The sequence below is a fragment of the Hyperolius riggenbachi genome, chromosome 1 (assembly GCF_040937935.1).
Source record: "Hyperolius riggenbachi isolate aHypRig1 chromosome 1, aHypRig1.pri, whole genome shotgun sequence".
NCBI lineage: Eukaryota > Metazoa > Chordata > Amphibia > Anura > Hyperoliidae > Hyperolius > Hyperolius riggenbachi.
The window spans coordinates 505,203,308-505,223,172 of NC_090646.1; the positions used below are offsets into that span (position 1 = coordinate 505,203,308).

The 19,865-nt window shown below is 43.3% G+C and overlaps 1 protein-coding gene across 2 annotated transcripts in view; it reads left to right on the top strand.

The window, feature by feature from the left end:
• The first annotated feature begins 1,244 nt into the window (after window positions 1-1,244).
• The window catches only part of RIMBP2 (RIMS binding protein 2), a 591,563-nt gene continuing 572,942 nt past the window's right edge, over window positions 1,245-19,865 (top strand). Inside the window, exon 1 of one of the 2 annotated variants that reach the window (XM_068243476.1) lies at window positions 1,245-1,333. In XM_068243476.1, the coding sequence (XP_068099577.1) occupies window positions 1,310-1,333 (24 nt within the window). In that variant the 5' untranslated portion in view covers window positions 1,245-1,309. Of the gene's footprint in view, window positions 1,334-5,081; window positions 5,247-19,865 lie in introns of those variants that run through there. The other variant, XM_068243541.1, reaches the window with a different exon arrangement.

Consider the following 19,865-nt stretch of genomic DNA (forward strand, 5'->3'; position numbering starts at 1 on the left):
TATAAGTACCAGTCAATGAGACCTATGCTTCCTGTGTAAGCTGTAGGAGAGCAAGTAGCCAGTGGCCCAATTCCTGTAGTCTATGAATGCATCGTGTCAACTAAATTTGGCAATGCTGCTTGTTTTGTTCCACACACTCATAAGTAGGTGTTTGAAAGGGTCAGAGAGATGCTAACAGTTCCAGCTTGGATGCAAACTATGGAGTTTGGTGTTGGGCCTGTTAATTGCTCTTTCTGCCAGTTCTGATTAGAGCAATACCAAGCTGCAAACAATTTGCATTACATTTGCATGCATACTGGAGTTATTAGTGTCTCATTGACTATCTCTAGAAGGTGCCACTGCCTTCTCTTTATACTGTATGAAGGGCTATGATATTTATTTACAGGTAGGTTAACAGAAAGTTTCTCTTCCCTTGCTAGTCCCCTCATGGTTCAGCTAGCATACTTGCCCCAATCTCCCAGTAAGAATTGTCATACAGTCAAGGAGTTTGAAGTGGAGTTTGCCAAAATCTATCCGCAGTAAACATTGCTGTCTAGGCAGTGCCCATTTTATGGAAAAGCTGCTCAAATTGCCTGCTTTGCCCCGTTACCACATTGGGCATGAACCATAAGGCATGGGAAGCAAAGCTTTGACATGATTCATGTAGGAAATGGGATAGAGGAAGGAGTTTGTACAGCTTTCTGTCTCTATAGGAAATGGTGCTACAGGAGCCAGCCAGGTAATTTAAATCTATGTACTGAAAAAAGTACACACATGCAATGCACAAAACTGTGTACTGCTAATTAACATACACGTACTCTTGTGTACATTAAAATATTAACCATTATGAACAAATAAATGTTGCAAAACTGTTCTTGAAGTACAACATACAATGACAGAAATGGCAGACAGTATACTTCCTCTTGGGCATCTAAAGCAAGTTCATTTGATCTATTGAGGTATTTCAAACACACAACGAGTTGGAAATCAAGGCCCTTTCTCAGACCCTGACTGTGAGGTTAGACTGTATCAGTGTCATCTCTCACCCCTCTATTGACATGCCTTATAAGCCATTCTAAATTTAACATTGGCACACTGCCTTCTACAGAGTCAGACTGACAAACGTTGCACCTGTGGTGTGTTGCTCAGATGTATGTCATTTACAGTGATTGGACCAGAAGTCCCATCGCACAAGTCACATGCTTCACTTTGTGGGCTGCAAAACATTTCAAACTATACGCTCAAGTCACCTTGTGGACTACAGCACATCCGGACAAAAACATTAGCCTGTATTTTCCCTCTGGTTAACGCATGGTTGTGGGCTTCAGCAATGAACAACGTACAGGACAAAGTGGTATGTACTTGGATAAGCTTTTAAGTTCATATGAATGTTGATTTAATGTGTCTGCCCAGTCTATTCACGAGATGTACACTGTTGGTAAGATCTTAGGACCGGTCTTTATTTGTAAGGTGTCTCCAGGAATTATGTAGCTGTCAGCTAGGCAGTCTGCTGAAAGATTTTTTTTTAATGCTATGTGATCATGGAATGGTCCGTAATGTATGTTTTATGGAGGCAAGACTTTCCTAGTGTTGCTTATTCCAATAGAAGACAGAAGCATTTACACAAGCACATTCATTGTGGTTTCCGGTAAAGGTTGGTGAAAGAGCTCTGTATGTATACACCATTCTTTTCCCAATCATAATGGTTGAATTAGGAGCGCTAGTCTAGTTTAGGGGAACCAGCATGAAACCTCATAGGGAGCAATTCTCCAGTCACAGCACCCTCTTCAGCACAAAGCATTTTGATTGGCTGAATAGTGTGGGAGTCATTTACCACAGCTGGTTGGAAACCTAGCACTTTGAGAGGGTGCCACCCAATCACATTACCTGAATTGCCCTACGAGGTTTCCTGTTGGGGCCCCTAAAGTAGATTAGCGCTGAATTAGGTAACCGCTACCATTGGCACCTTTTTATTTTAATGTTAAGCTAAGGGTGTTTATTTTCCTTTCTTTATTTTCAGAAAAAAGAAACCGTATAAACATGGGTGCTAACTTTTTCTCACTTGCCAGGTGATGAGTATCCTTTGGATTCACGTAATTGGAATAACGTTTTCTGGATCCAGCGTGCAGGTGATGGTTCCTTAAAATAATCCTGAAGCATCAAAGAATATATAAATGTTAGATACTGACCTGAGAAGCCTCTGAACAGACCAGAGGCTTTAATGATCCATCTCCAGCCAACCAATCCAGTGCTGGGTCCATCTTCATCTTCTGGGTAAAACATCCGTACTGGGTTAAATTGGACCCAGCACTATATTAATGGGCTAGAGTAGGAACTGGGAGACCTCTGAACTACAGTGGGATGCCAAAGTTTGGGCAACCTTGTTAATCGTCATGATTTTCCTGTATAAATCATTGGTTGTTGCGATAAAAAAATATGAGTTAAATATATCATATAGGAGAGACACAGTGATATTTGAGAAGTGAAATGAAGTTTATTGGATTTACAAGAAAGTGCACAATAATTGTTTAAATAAAATTAGGCAGGTGCATAAATGTGGGCACTGTTGTCCTTTTGATTTCAAAACCTTTAGAACTAATTATTGGAACTCAAATTGGCTTGGTAAGCTTAGTGACCCCTGACCTACATACACAGGTGAATCAAATTATGAAAGAGTATTTAAAGAGGTCAATTGTAAGTTTCCCTTCTCTTTTAATTTTCTCTAAAGAGTAGCAGCATGGGGGTCTCAAAACAACTCTCAAATGACCTGAAGACAGATTGTTCACGAGCATGATTTAGGGGAAGGCTACAGAAAGCTGTCTCAGAGATTTCAGCTGTCTGTTTCCACAGTTAGGAACATATTGAGGAAATGGAAGACCACAGGCTCAGTTCAAGTTAAGGCTCAAAGTGGCAGAGCAAGAAAAGCGACAAATGGAGAGAACAGCCAGAGTCAACCCACAGACTAGCACCAAAGACCTACAACATCCTCTTGCTGAAGATGGAGTCGCTGTGCATTGTTCAACCATTCGGCGAACTTTACACAAGGAGATGCGGTTTGCGAGAGTGATGCAGAGGAAGCCTTTTCTCCGCCCACAGCACAAACAGAGGAGCTTGAGGTATGCTAAAGCACATTTGGTCAAGCCAGCTTCATTTTGGAATAAGGTGCTGTGGACTGATGAAACTAAAATTGAGTTATTTGGGCATAACAAGGGGCATTATGCATGGAGGAAAAACACAGCATTCCAAGAAAAACACCTGCTACTTACAGTCAATTATGGTGGTGGTTCCATCATGCTGTGGGGCTGTGTGGCCAGTGCAGGGACTGGGAATCTTGTCAAAGTTGAGGGATGCATGGATTCCACTCAGTATCAGCAGATTCTGGAGACCAATGTCCAGGAATCAGTGACAAAGCTGAAGCTGCGCTGGGGCTAGATCTTTCAACAAGACAACGACCCTAAACACTGCTCCAAATCCACTAAGGCATTCATGCAGAGCAACAAGTACTACGTTCTTGAATGGCCATCTTGGTCCCCAGACCTGAATATAATTGAAAATCTGTAGTGTGAGTTAAAGAGATCTGCCCATGCTCGGAAGCCATCAAACCTGAAAGAACTAGAGATGTTTTGTAAAGAGGAATGGTCCAAAATTCAACCAGAATCCAGACTCTCATTGGAACCTACAGGAAGCATTTAGAGGCTGTAATTTCTGCAAAAGGAGGATCTCCTAAATATTGATTTAATTTTTTTTTGTGGTGCCCAAATTTATGCACCTGCCTAATTTTATTTAAACAATTATTGCACACTTTCTGTAAATCCAATAAACTTCATTTCACTTCTCAAATATCACTGTGTGTGTGTCTCCTATATGATATATTTAATTGACATTTTTTATCGTAACAACCAACGATTTATACAGGAAACTCATGACGATTAACAAGGTTGCCCAAACTTTCGCATCCCACTGTTATATGTAGGCCTCCCACCATTGAGGTAAGTATCTAGGCTTTTATATTTTTTGATGCTTCAGAATTGCTTTAAGGGATGCATACACTATTAGATGTTTTAAATAGGTTAGAAGTTAGTTTAGATAAAACCTCTAAAATGAATAACAAATCTAACAAATATACGGTGGCGTACTGAATAGCACTGTTGCCTTGCAATGTTAGGGTTCCAAGTTTGAATCTTAAGCATGATGCCATCTGCATTGAGTTTATATGATTGTCCCATGTTTGCATGAGTTTCTTTAGGGATAGATAAAGTGGACTGAAACTCAGCAGATCTTCTTTGCTCTAAAATAATTACAGCCTTAAAGGGGAACTGAAGAGAGAGGTATATGGAGGCTGTCATGTTTATTTCCTTTTAATCAATACCAGTTGCCTGGCAGCCCTGCTGGTCTATTTCTCTGCAGTAGTATCTGATGAAAACCAGAAACAAGCATGCAGCTAGTCTTGTCAGATCAGACTTATAAGTCTGAACCACTGAAACACCTGATCTGCTGCATGATTGTTCAGGGGCTATGGCTAATAGTATTAGAGGCAGAGGATCAGCAGGGCTGCCAGGCAACTGGTGTTGTCTAAAAGGAAATAAACATGACAGCCTCCATATACCTCTCTCTTCAGTTCCCCTTTAAACCTATCACAAATTTTTTTTGTAGCAGAACAGCATTGAAACAGTTAAACCCAATACTTTGTTCTGTTTGGCAAGTTCTTTCAGCTTGTGATCATCACAGTTACAATTTGTTACAATACTGAGCGCACCCTGGTGGCTGCAGCTCTGGTGCTTTGAGTCCACCAGGAGAAAAGCACAATATTAATGTTTTTTTGTCTTGTCTATTTTGTTTTAGCATTCACTGATTGTCAGGACTGAACATAAATCTTAATTAAAAAAAAAACAGGTTGAAATAATACTACATGATGTTCCAATACTGAGAGAAATAATCAGTGGGGTTTGTGCTCTGCAAGGCCAGGAAATGACTTTCTATACCTGGATGGAGATAATCTGTATTAGCTAATGAAAGGGCACAGCTGAATCTTTTCTAATACGCAGCTCCACCCCTCAGCAGGGATAATAGCACACTGCAGACTCTGCCTTCAGCCTGCCTGTAACACTATGATACATCAGCTGCTCTAAACATGGGGCCCAGAAACAAACGGATTCTTAACTTTCCTGTGTGGGGATTACAGAAGGATAAAAGTTGGCACTCGCAGTCACAAAGAGCGATTATCCGTGTGTGAGAGATTCACTCCTCTACACCTCTAATATGTAACAGTAAGTATGAGAGAAGCTTTGTGGTTTCAGTACTGTCATAGAGGATTTGTATAATAAACTTTGCCATACATGTTTGCTATACCTCAGCCAGACGGTGTTGCTCTGGCACTACTGTGCATTATGAAATATTGCAGTTGTCTAAGCACTGGAAAGCCTCCCTCTGTGACTATGCTTGGGAAAGCTAAAGTGGCATAAACTGGGGATGATGATCACTGGAAATACTTCTTGCTTCAAGTTTGTGAAAAGCTAATACCCGGTGACAGGCTGCTACAGACAGCAACGTTTCTCCCCAATCTCTGTCAGGAATTTCATCTCTCAACTACTCTGCTATGTTAACTTGGGGTAAACTGTGCCCTTGGGCTGAGAGAGGCTTACAAGCATTAGCATTCCTGACAGCTAGAGGACCAGAAGTTGCTTTTATTGCTGGTACTATTTGTAGTGGTGTGATGTTTTGTGTTTTTAGTAGTATGGGCATTTGAAGCAACCTATAATGAGGAAAAAAATGTGATTGCAATATATTTAAAATAATATCGATGAGGCCTAGTTGGAGCCCAGGAGGCAGGGCCGGATTTCTACTTTGCAACACCCTAGGCCAGCTATTGAAAGCCGCCCCCCCCCCAAAAAAAAACACCCCCCCCCCCCCCCCCCAAAACAAACAAACAAGCAAAACACACACACACAACTAAATGAAGCCTGTACATGTGCTTGAATATAGCATATAGATGTGTCATATGTATTTTCCTTCTTAATCCCAGAAAAGTTAATTGGTCCCCCACAAACTGGCTTGACTGACTGTGGTAGGGATAACATTTTGAGCTCCTCTGAGGACAAGTAGCTGGGTAAATAACTATGTACTCTGTAAAGTGCTGCAGATGATGTCAGTGCTATTCAAATAAATAATAATACGGAAGGACATTAGACTATGACTATGGATACAATTAGATTGTGAGCTCCTCTGAGGACAGTCAGTGACATGACTATGTACTCTGTAAAGTGCTGCAGAAGATGTCAGTGCTATATAAATACATAATAATAATAAAAATAATAATAATATGGTAGCGCATTAGACTATGAGTATGGTAGGATTATATTGTGAGCTCCTCTGAGAACAGTCAGTGACATGGCTATGTACTCTGTAAAGTGCTGCAGAAGATGTCAGTGTGGTATAATATAATAATATTGTAGGACATTAGACTTTGACTATGGTAGGGTTACATTATCAGCATCTCTGAGAACAGTCAGTGACATGACTATGTACTATAAGAAGTAATGCAGATGTCAGCGTTATTAAAGTGAACCCAAGCCGAAGCTGGGGTTCAAAAAGAGATATTTACCTAAAAGAGAGGGAAGCTTCAGGATTCTATTGAGGCGTCCCTCCATGCTCCGATGCCCCCCTCTAATCAGCACAACCCCCCTCTACATACGGGCTGCACTCCTCCCCTGTTATGAGCGTGGCCATGCCTACAGCACGAGTGTGACCGCACTGATGGAAGAGATGTGTGGCCCTGATATGATTGTAGACAATGCCTCACCAATCTTCCAGGGGGCCACGCTCAGCAAGGGGGGCATCAGAGCAGGGAGGGAAGCCTCAATATGATCCTGAGGCTTCCACTCTTTAGGTAAAGATCTAATTTTGTACCTATTTTGGGTACACTTTATATACGTTGGCAGAAGTTTACAGATAGAGAGAGCGGACAAAGCATGGAAGAGAGAATGGATAGAGAAAGCAACATAGAGAGGTTTGGCAGAGAAAGTGAGACAGGACAGTGGGCATATAGATAGTGAGAGTGATGGACAGAAGAGCTAGCCTAGAGGGAGAGAAGAGAGTGGGTGGATAGTGCTATAGTACAACTTTTATGACAGCCATAGTTATATTACCAGTATATGCCAAAATCCATAATCATTCTGCCTTCACAATACCCCACCAGGCCTCCAACATCTCACACACAGTACAGCCTGCCCTCTCCCCCACTGTTCTCTCCCCCAAACATTGCCTTGTCTCCTGTGAAGAAGTTTCAGAGTGCAGCAATGCAAGACAGGCAGACAGAAGGTCCGTACTGCAGAGCAGCCTGTCAGTGCACTTAGCCTCACAGACACACATGCCTCACATTGCTGACGCTGCCTGCAGAGTCCATTCTATGCAAATGGAGGAAGAAAGTCTTCAGCATGATTACACATGCACGGTGTAAATGCTGATTATCATCAATGCAGAGTTGCCGATACTGTACACTCCGGTCTCCATTACCTTCCAGCCCAGACCCTATTCTCCCTCCCCTGTGCAGAGCTGGCAGCTCAGAGGCTCTCTCATATTTACCTCTCCGTGCAGGCAGTATTATTTTCCTTCAGCAGCTCTGCTCCTCCCTAAGCTCCACTCTACTACCACGATGACGATGGCAAGGAGAGGGGCGGAGAGCCGAGTAGTCCTCCGGGGGAGGAAGGAAATAGTGCGTGCATGGATAGTTGAATATGAAACAGGCAAGAGCCACTGCTAACAGGATCAGAATAGCCTCCCCAGCCTGTGCCGAAGTACAGTCTGGACATCGTGACCTCCCTGCTCACTCCCCGTTTGCTGTAAATCTCACCATGCTGTAGAGTGGTAGGGCAGAGGCTCCACCACCATCGCTGCTTCTGTCTGTGCCTTGTGTACAGCCAGTACTTTTCATCTCCCGCTGCCGTGTGTTTCACGTGCAATCAGACCCGGCCATTCACCTGCCCGCGGCCGCCCGCTGCTGGCGTATCATCTGCAAACTAATGCAGGGCGGTTACGGACAGACTGGGTCTGCCTGCTTGCAGCAGAGTGTGTCTACTGGTAGGAGGAAGTGGAGGAAAGTGCAGAGGAGACTGCAGGGCGGCATGAATAGCGCGGTTCAGCGCTTTGATGTAGTTTACTCCATTTGCACTACAAATACCTTACTGCCACTGAGGCGCCCTAAACAATGGCAAAAATCTGGCGCCCTAGGCCATGGCCTTGGTGGCCTTGCCAGAAATCCGGCCCTGCCAGGAGGAGTGCTGGATTTTTATTACTCTATTCATTTTTATATGTCCGTTTCAAGAGAGAGTTCACTTGCACAATGTATTTAATTGGCAGCGCCTGTTTATTTTGATTGTAGGCTGCCAGCCTAGTGCCTACTTTACAGTGATCTGTTAAAATGATTTGGCAGCAAGAACAAGTTTGCATGAATGCCTGTTCATTTGCAGGGTACCAGTCACACCTTCTGCTGTGGAGGGAGCTACAGTACGGGCTCGCTCAAACTGAGCGTTTTTGTGTTTTGTTTTTTTTTAAGCACTGGCGATTTTAGAAGTCGCCCTAAAAGCGTGTGCGCAATGTTTTCCTATGAGAGTGTTCACATGTGAGCGTTATGATTTCTTTGAAATTGCAAATGTGCTACATGTACCATTTTCTGAGCGCTTTGGCTCAATGGAAGGTATAGGGAAATCGCAAAGCACTTGAAAAAGCGCTTTGTATAGTGATTTCCTGAGAGCTCTTTCACACTAGAGCCCTTTTTCAGCGTTTCAACACAGTCGAAACTTTGCATTTACAAGGTAAAAGGAAAGTCCATAGACTTTCATTTTACCTTTCACACCTGACGCTGCGTTTCGATGCGTTGCGGTACAACGTACCCGGGAGCATTTTATCGTTGGGAATCTGTGTTTTGCCGTCGGCTTAATTACTACCTGCGCTACTCAGCGTCATACCGCAACATCCAGACTACACGCCTCAGCCTATTCAACACGTGCAGGAAACGCGTTGTCTAATGTGAAAGAGGCCTAAGGGTGTTTATGAATAAATACATTGTATTTATTCATTTCTAGGTCAAAGAGTTCACTTCCTGACTGACGACAGTAAGTGTATAAAACAAATGACTCAGCAAAAGCGCTTACAAAAGTGCTTTTCTAAGCGCAAAATATTAAATCGCTCGACACTTGCGATAGTGCTGGCAATTTATAATGTGAACAAGGCCTAACACATTTTTCTTTATCAATGCAGTTGCCTGCCAGGCATTGGAAAGCAATCATCACTGTGTTCTTATCTTGCCTGGCAAGTACAATTGTTGGTGGTATAATCCAAAGGATTGCAAACTGCAACCCTGAGGTTTAGTAAATCAGGGCCTAATAAAACTAAAGCTGTGTTAAGTACAAATTTGTATTCTCTTGATAGGTAGCCACATTTTTGTACTCTGCTTGCTACAGAAGCTGAATATATACTAAGGGCATTTCCGATTAACACAGACACACAGTATATTTATATTTAGTATTTGTGTTTCAACAATTGCTTCTCTAAAAAAGCATCCACATGCACCACTGTTGTCACCCATCATGTTCAAGCTCGATCCTGTGGGTGGCACTGTAGGTAATGAACGCTGTACAGACACACACTATGTGCTTAACTGTTGCTATGGAGAAGGGAGAAAGGAATGTTAGAGTAGCTTCTGCCAGGCATGGTATGAAGGGGACATAAATTCCTGCATTTATAAAGTGGTCACACTTACTGATAATTTGAATATATTTTTTTAGCAGAGTCTTGGCTGCTACTTACCATCTCTTTTCCTATGGATGTGATAGGGAGGCATTTAATTTTTCACACACTGCTACAGCATTTTGACTGAAAACACTGCAGCTTCTGCATTATCCGAAGCACTTCTGTCACATCGCATGCAGTGTGTCATTGTCCATTGACCGTAATGGCCTTTGCGACAGGCTGCGTAGAAGAGAATAACGCAATGCAATGCGGTAAGTGTATAAAGGCCCTTAGGCACGGTCACATTGTGTAGGCTCAGATGCATTTCATAAGTCTTTGTACAGGGATAGTTGATAGCATTCCCCCTTCTCCCAAAACCCTTGTCCAATCCATGGACATGGGGCTTTTCCCAACTTCCAGTGCCCCAGGAGGAAGTGGGGCCCTCAGACGTTCTGGGGGGGGAGCGGGGTCATGGTTGCAATCTACAGGATTAACCTCTCTGGCATTATAATTATTTTGAGATTTGGGGTCTAAAAGCTGTGAATTTTTTTTCTTCACAGGCTTTTAGACCCTAACAACAAGAAAAAAAAACATACCACATAGAGATCTGCAGCAGCTCCTGCATACAACTCTCTTAGGCATGCGATTACCGCTCTGAGCAGCCAATTTTTGACCCAAGCCTGACTCGGGATTACCGCTAAGGATGTTTTAAACATGAATTGTCTTTAATTGATAAATGTTGTCAATGGATCTCATCAATTACTGGTACCTGAGTCTTTGAAAGAGCATCTTATACGATTCGCTCATGTGTCACCAAGGAATAGTATGCATAATACAACAACTATGTGAATTGTACTAGTGGCCAAGCATGGATGCCCAAGTACTAAGTGCAATTCAGTCTTGTGTTACCTGTCAGTTATTACAAATCTGCTGTAACCCACACGACGCCTCTTCATCTAGTGCCATTTCCTCATTTTGCATGGGAACAGCTTGCTATTGATATAGTGGGTCCTTTTGCAGAAGCCCCTGTGGAATGTCACTACTTTAATTGATTACTACAGTAAATGGCCAGAAATTGCCCCTGTGTCACCTCTGCCACTGTCATTACATTTCCCTCCACAGTTTTCTGCAGGGAAGGTCATCCCATAGCTGTAGCATATTTGATCTGCAGAAGAAAGTGATTACTTCCCAGAATGCAGAAGAAGTGGTTGACTGGCTTACTCAGCTCTCCAACTCTTCTGCTGCCGATGTTCCTGTACGCTCCTCATCCTCCTCTGCTATGGTCAGCTGCAACTCTACCACCACAGCCCCTCGAATTTGATTGCTCATAGGAGCTAAAGTGACATGCAAGCATTCTTGCCATCCAATGAAGGAGCATAGGAGGAAGTCAGAGACACAGAAGACAGAAACCTGGTCACCACAAGGTGAAATGTCCCTGCTGCTGTGGCCTACTGTGAGCTGGAAAGTGTAAGCGATGGGGGTGATGAATGTTCACAAGAAAGAAACAGGAGCAGGAGCGTTCTGAGGGAGCAACTGAGCCTTAGAGAGGGAGGAAAAGACCAAGAAGAGGTCCCAGGGAACAGGAGGCAAACAGCAGCTATTTTATGCTGTACCTTTTGCCTAAATAAAGCTTTTTGGATTTTCATACACTGGAGTGTACAGAATTTTTGTTTTGGAAAATCTTGACTGCAGCCTGATTTCCAGCACTGAAAGTTTGCGTGAGTAAGGTTGAGCGGTGCCCCTGTATACAAATCTACAAACAGCAGGGTGTGATGTCACCTGGGGTCAGCCAGACACCACTCCTGGTTACTTCTAGTGGTACTAGACTGGCTCACCAAGGCTCACTAGTATGGAAATACTTCTGTGTGTCCGCTGCTGACAGTTCAAAAGCAATCTGCATTCTGTGCCAACAGTGAATTAGTAATGGGAACACCAGCACCCACTTAGGAACAACTTCGCTGAGCAGGCACCTGGAGTCCCATCACAAAGCCCTGTGACAGGAAGCCATTGAAGAAATAAACTGTGAAAGCGCAAGCCAGCCTCCTTGTTTTCCTCCTTACGCCTCCTCTTCCCAGTTCCCAGTAGTCATCCACTCCGTCTTCCACCCTGCCAGCTTAATGGTCATTGCCACAGAGCGAGCGTTCCATCCTCTTAGATGTTTGAAGGGAGTAAAATGTTGCTAAGTAGCCTCCTTGCTCAATGTCTGACAACTGGCTTGTCAGAACTGCTGTACGCTTCAGCTTTTAAAAATTTGTAGGCATTGCAACACCGCAGTGTATGGTATTGGGAAGAAGATACTTTTCACAGATGGAAACCCAAACCTGTACTGGCATGTGCTGTGACAACTCAAACATTGTTTGGTACACCGAGTTGGGGCTAAGGTCCATCTGGTCTTCAAAACTTGGGCAGTGAAGGTGGATAACATGTTGATGACAGTGGGGAATAAGGACTGGGTGGCTGTTGTGTGGAATCTGTGCCGAACCAGACCTGCACTGCTGTCTGCTCTGTGACCTTTGCAACTTCAGTGTTGGCAAAGTCGTCTGTGGCAATGGTACCAATCTAGTGTCTGCATCTTTTTTCTGGAGCGTGCCCTGCGTACATGACCGGGTCATGGATGAACAGGAGCATGAAGTGGTGGAAGTTCATGCTGTCACAAATTGGAGAGTGGGCCATGTCATCATCTGCTGTACCTGGGCACAGGGAGGAGTCTGAAGAGGAGTCAGAGGACAAGAATGGTAACTGTGGTGACAAAGAACAAGAGGAACAGGCTTCCTGGGGGGCTTCTCTCCTTTCGGTTGACCTTTGTCTTTGCCGGGGCTGGGAGGAATAGCAAAAAATTATCACCCTGGCGCAAGCCAGTTACTCAAGGCCCTCCATAATGGGCCTGTCCATCCTGACCGCCACCAGCACAGCACCCAGTATGTCATTTGGTTCTACTTCGATTGGTGTATATATATATATATATATATATATATATATATATATATATATATATATATATATATATATATATATATATATATATATTATTTTCATATAATATTTTCATATAATATTTTCATGCCTTACATATTCTGTTAGCAGGTTAAAATGGTTGGGCAGAGAAATGCAACATTTTTCAGGCATCTCAGACACCGGCTGCGCAATCAATTTTTAGGTAGGTAAACACGGCTGCCATTCTAAAGACCTTAATTTGAAAAATATAGAAACTATATGGTATGTGATTTTTGGCATTCACACATGAAAAAAAAGCTTCTGCGTAAAATACATATTTTTGGAGCAACATTTCACCCTTGATCCCCCTTCGCCATGCCACTGCCCAGTTTGTGTACACCTATTTAACTGCAGAGATTCCCTGAAGGTTTTTTTTGATGTCCATCTGCCATTAAAGTCAACGGGGATTGCCACAGATTTCAAGTTCACAAATTTTCACGGTAAAACTTGCAAACACATTCACAAATGCGAAATCACGATGTTCAGCCTTTCCTATTTGGTTTGCAACTCGCCCATAAATCTGAGCCAGATAGACAGTCTAATTTCACATACTGTACCTCCTCCATTCCTATTGTCTCTAACTATACTGCAGTGAGACAATGTTTACAGAGGCCAGGAGAATTAATGCCCAGGCCCTCCTCCAAGAATTGCAGAGCTTTCATTTGGGCTAATCACTCCAGCTGTACACATCCTGCCTGGGAGACCTTAAAAATGACTGCACTGCAACAAATCAACAGCTCCAAACTAGAGCTGATCAATGAGATTCTAGTTTTCCAAGTGTGTTGCAAATAAATCATGAGCCAGTCAAACTCAGCTAGTAACTTTGGTTCATGCTCAAGTGGCATTTTATTTGCCTCTAACTTTGGAAATGAGTAACATATCCATCAGCTCTGCTCCATAGTGGTCAAAGGTATGTACTGTAGTACAGTTTGTTAAAGCGTGTCTCCAGCCTGTTAAAAAATGCCTCTTAAAATGCAGCTGCCTCATCCCTCTAAGCTGCCCCGAATCATCTCAATTCCAGCGGGTGGCCCCACCTCCCCGCTGTACCTGGAGAAAAAACCTCCAAGGTGTTTACTTCAGTAAAATTCTTGGGGTTTTTTTGTTTGGGAAGGAGGGCCACGCACCGGTAGTCGGGTGATTTGGGGTTTTCGTGATGGCTTTGAGGGACGAGGCAGCGCAGGTGCGTACGAAAGGCATCGGCAGAGGAGACTTGGGCGCAGGATACAGCCTGTATGGCTTATCCTGCCCCTGCACAAATTCCTATTGGTTTTAAATACTATTCCCCTTCCAGGCCGTCATGGATGGTAGGGAATGAAAGAATTCAGCTTCCAGCAATTGCTGGAGGCCGAATTATAGTGTTTTATAAGTAACTTCAGCTCGGTCTTCTGACAGCGCTGAAGTTACTGCTGCGCCCAAGTCTCCTCACTGGAATGACAGTGTTCGAGCACAGGTAACTATAAATTTCTTTTACATGAAAGCTGCTGCATTTTAAGTAACAGGCTGGAGATCCGCTTAAAGAATACTTAAAATGTATTATAATGTAGTAAAGATTTTTTTTTTTTTTAAGAAAAATTGGATTTCTACTTTAAGGCTGCTTTCACAGTGCGACGTTAAAGTCTCACGTTATAAAAAGTAATAATGCAGACTAACGCACAGCAACACAATGTGTGACATTCACAGTGCTCACGTTGCGTGTAGCAATATTTGGAAAGTGCTGCATGCTGTGCGTTTTAAGCGTTATTAGCCGCGTTTGTACTGTTTGCACATGCTCAGTAATGTTTTTTTTAAATGTGACGCATGCGCCATTTTCGTTCCATCAGTATGCGAAGAAAGCTGCGCACTGCGAGGCACATAACGTAGTTTAAAACAACGTCCAACTTCCAAACCAACATACGTTGCATTAGGGGCACATTGTGCGACTTTAACGTTACATCAAACGCAACGTCCCACTGTGAAAGAGGCCTAGAATTTACCAGCGCTGTAGTACGGTGAGATGAACATGTGCATATATAGCATCATTCCTACTCAGAACTTGCCTGTATCCCCTTTTTATTTACTTTCTCTCCCTCCACCCCCACAATAGGAATGGTCAATCAAATAAGTGCAAACTCTGTATGTAAATATGTACAGCTTGAAAATGAACCATTTGTATCCTGCCAAGGTAGAATCCCATTAGTCTGTTTTCAAGCTGTATAAACTTGCATACATAATTTGCATAATCTAGCACAGGCATTGGCAAACTTGGCCCTCCAGCTGTTGAGAAACTACAAGTCCCACAATGCATTGCAGGAGTCTCACAGCCACAGTCATGACTCATAAAGGCAAATGCATCGTGGGATTCGTAGTTCCTTAACAGCTGGACGGCCAAGTTTGCCCATGCCTGATCTAGCATCTAAACTATCCCCCCCCCGTACAGCCAATAAACCTGTTCTTCAGACAGACTGCTTCCTGATAAGTAATATAAAGCGTAAGGCCTCGTTCCCGCTATACATGCTGCTGTGCGCTTTTCAGCAGCAGGTATAGTGTGCAACACGCAAGAACGGTAGAAGTGCATATCCCAGATGGACCTTGAAAAATTGCACTTACTGCAAACTACAACTTTGCAGCATAGTGACACACAAGCTTCTCCCCTTCTCTATCTGCTGAATAGAATTGAATATGGGTGAGGTGGGTGGTGTATTATGAGGTTAAGAAAAAAGAGGAAATGAACCATTGTGCCCTGCCAAGCCGATAAGACTCATGAAAGGTATTATTCTACTTCCATATACAGTTCATATTCACTGACCAGCCATAAAATTGTTGTCTAGATCAATGTTGGGTACAAGTAGGCTGTAAACACTTAAATAAGTCTTTCTGGAATCCCATATTCTTATTTTGAAGTCAGCAAGTATACCAGCACACCAAATTCCATGAAGAAAAAAGTGCTCTTTTATTGAGCCATTATATCCACAAGAATACAGACAATTGGTTCGGGGGCCTCACAGGGTCCCCCTTCATCAAGGTGTGTGGACCACACACCTTGAAGGGGGACCCTGTGAGGCCCCCGAAACAATTGTCGGTATTCTTGTGGATATAATGGCTCAATAAAAGAGCACTTTTTTCTTCATGGAATTTGGTGTGCTGGTATACTTGCTGAATTCTGAAGCTGTATTGGCAAAGCCTATGCCATAATACCAAGCACCCAACCTTTTTGAACTAATGGTGTGCCCACGCACAATCCCTTTTGAATCTACGCATATTCTTATTTTGGACTTTTTTTTTTTTTTTACCTATCACCAGTCTATTTTGACATCCAGTCAATTTAATGGGTTTGCCAATTTCTTACAATTTTTATGTCTATATTCTATATTTCAGCGCCTTCTTAAAAAAGGTTAATTAGCAGGGCCTTAACTAACTTAGCGGTATGGCTCGTCCATGACTGCCACGCTGGATTTCTCAGGCCCTGGTGGGCCGATTTTCACAAATTTTTTTTCAAACACGTAGCTAGCTGCATGTTTGTACCGCTCGCCGCCGATGCGCTTCTACCCGCCGTGACCCCGTGCGCAGCCTGGCCTATCGGCGCCATTTAACTGCAGAGATTCCCTGAAGGTTTTTTTTGATGTCCATCTGCCATTAAAGTCAACGGGGATTGCCACAGATTTCAAGTTCACAAATTTTCACGGTAAAACTTGCAAACACATTCACAAATGCGAAATCACGATGTTCAGCCTTTCCTATTTGGTTTGCAACTCGCCCATAAATCTGAGCCAGATAGACAGTCTAATTTCACATACTGTACCTCCTCCATTCCTATTGTCTCTAACTATACTGCAGTGAGACAATGTTTACAGAGGCCAGGAGAATTAATGCCCAGGCCCTCCTCCAAGAATTGCAGAGCTTTCATTTGGGCTAATCACTCCAGCTGTACACATCCTGCCTGGGAGACCTTAAAAATGACTGCACTGCAACAAATCAACAGCTCCAAACTAGAGCTGATCAATGAGATTCTAGTTTTCCAAGTGTGTTGCAAATAAATCATGAGCCAGTCAAACTCAGCTAGTAACTTTGGTTCATGCTCAAGTGGCATTTTATTTGCCTCTAACTTTGGAAATGAGTAACATATCCATCAGCTCTGCTCCATAGTGGTCAAAGGTATGTACTGTAGTACAGTTTGTTAAAGCGTGTCTCCAGCCTGTTAAAAAATGCCTCTTAAAATGCAGCTGCCTCATCCCTCTAAGCTGCCCCGAATCATCTCAATTCCAGCGGGTGGCCCCACCTCCCCGCTGTACCTGGAGAAAAAACCTCCAAGGTGTTTACTTCAGTAAAATTCTTGGGGTTTTTTTGTTTGGGAAGGAGGGCCACGCACCGGTAGTCGGGTGATTTGGGGTTTTCGTGATGGCTTTGAGGGACGAGGCAGCGCAGGTGCGTACGAAAGGCATCGGCAGAGGAGACTTGGGCGCAGGATACAGCCTGTATGGCTTATCCTGCCCCTGCACAAATTCCTATTGGTTTTAAATACTATTCCCCTTCCAGGCCGTCATGGATGGTAGGGAATGAAAGAATTCAGCTTCCAGCAATTGCTGGAGGCCGAATTATAGTGTTTTATAAGTAACTTCAGCTCGGTCTTCTGACAGCGCTGAAGTTACTGCTGCGCCCAAGTCTCCTCACTGGAATGACAGTGTTCGAGCACAGGTAACTATAAATTTCTTTTACATGAAAGCTGCTGCATTTTAAGTAACAGGCTGGAGATCCGCTTAAAGAATACTTAAAATGTATTATAATGTAGTAAAGATTTTTTTTTTTTTAAGAAAAATTGGATTTCTACTTTAAGGCTGCTTTCACAGTGCGACGTTAAAGTCTCACGTTATAAAAAGTAATAATGCAGACTAACGCACAGCAACACAATGTGTGACATTCACAGTGCTCACGTTGCGTGTAGCAATATTTGGAAAGTGCTGCATGCTGTGCGTTTTAAGCGTTATTAGCCGCGTTTGTACTGTTTGCACATGCTCAGTAATGTTTTTTTTAAATGTGACGCATGCGCCATTTTCGTTCCATCAGTATGCGAAGAAAGCTGCGCACTGCGAGGCACATAACGTAGTTTAAAACAACGTCCAACTTCCAAACCAACATACGTTGCATTAGGGGCACATTGTGCGACTTTAACGTTACATCAAACGCAACGTCCCACTGTGAAAGAGGCCTAGAATTTACCAGCGCTGTAGTACGGTGAGATGAACATGTGCATATATAGCATCATTCCTACTCAGAACTTGCCTGTATCCCCTTTTTATTTACTTTCTCTCCCTCCACCCCCACAATAGGAATGGTCAATCAAATAAGTGCAAACTCTGTATGTAAATATGTACAGCTTGAAAATGAACCATTTGTATCCTGCCAAGGTAGAATCCCATTAGTCTGTTTTCAAGCTGTATAAACTTGCATACATAATTTGCATAATCTAGCACAGGCATTGGCAAACTTGGCCCTCCAGCTGTTGAGAAACTACAAGTCCCACAATGCATTGCAGGAGTCTCACAGCCACAGTCATGACTCATAAAGGCAAATGCATCGTGGGATTCGTAGTTCCTTAACAGCTGGACGGCCAAGTTTGCCCATGCCTGATCTAGCATCTAAACTATCCCCCCCCCGTACAGCCAATAAACCTGTTCTTCAGACAGACTGCTTCCTGATAAGTAATATAAAGCGTAAGGCCTCGTTCCCGCTATACATGCTGCTGTGCGCTTTTCAGCAGCAGGTATAGTGTGCAACACGCAAGAACGGTAGAAGTGCATATCCCAGATGGACCTTGAAAAATTGCACTTACTGCAAACTACAACTTTGCAGCATAGTGACACACAAGCTTCTCCCCTTCTCTATCTGCTGAATAGAATTGAATATGGGTGAGGTGGGTGGTGTATTATGAGGTTAAGAAAAAAGAGGAAATGAACCATTGTGCCCTGCCAAGCCGATAAGACTCATGAAAGGTATTATTCTACTTCCATATACAGTTCATATTCACTGACCAGCCATAAAATTGTTGTCTAGATCAATGTTGGGTACAAGTAGGCTGTAAACACTTAAATAAGTCTTTCTGGAATCCCATATTCTTATTTTGAAGTCAGCAAGTATACCAGCACACCAAATTCCATGAAGAAAAAAGTGCTCTTTTATTGAGCCATTATATCCACAAGAATACAGACAATTGGTTCGGGGGCCTCACAGGGTCCCCCTTCATCAAGGTGTGTGGACCACACACCTTGAAGGGGGACCCTGTGAGGCCCCCGAAACAATTGTCGGTATTCTTGTGGATATAATGGCTCAATAAAAGAGCACTTTTTTCTTCATGGAATTTGGTGTGCTGGTATACTTGCTGAATTCTGAAGCTGTATTGGCAAAGCCTATGCCATAATACCAAGCACCCAACCTTTTTGAACTAATGGTGTGCCCACGCACAATCCCTTTTGAATCTACGCATATTCTTATTTTGGACTTTTTTTTTTTTTTTACCTATCACCAGTCTATTTTGACATCCAGTCAATTTAATGGGTTTGCCAATTTCTTACAATTTTTATGTCTATATTCTATATTTCAGCGCCTTCTTAAAAAAGGTTAATTAGCAGGGCCTTAACTAACTTAGCGGTATGGCTCGTCCATGACTGCCACGCTGGATTTCTCAGGCCCTGGTGGGCCGATTTTCACAAATTTTTTTTCAAACACGTAGCTAGCTGCATGTTTGTACCGCTCGCCGCCGATGCGCTTCTACCCGCCGTGACCCCGTGCGCAGCCTGGCCTATCGGCGCCAGGCAGCGCTAAGGGGTGGAACGGTACTCCCTCCGACGCCATGACGTTGATGATGTCATCCCGATCGCCGCCATGGCGACAGGGAAAGCCAAACAGGAAATCCCGTTGCTCTGATCGCCGGAGACGATCGGAAGTGATGGGGGGGATGCTGCCGCACAGCAGCTATCATGTAGCTAGCGCTAGGCTAGCTACATGATTAAAAAAAAAATTAAAAATAGTGCTGCGCAGCCACCCTGGCACATTTAATAGAACACCAGGGTGGCTAATGTGACTTTTTAACAGCAGGATGTTTTCTATTTTGCAGCAGATTTATTATTCGGTATAGGTTACCAGCTGCTCCTGCTATGAGTAATGTGTTGGACTAGAAGCTCTGGTGAAGCTGA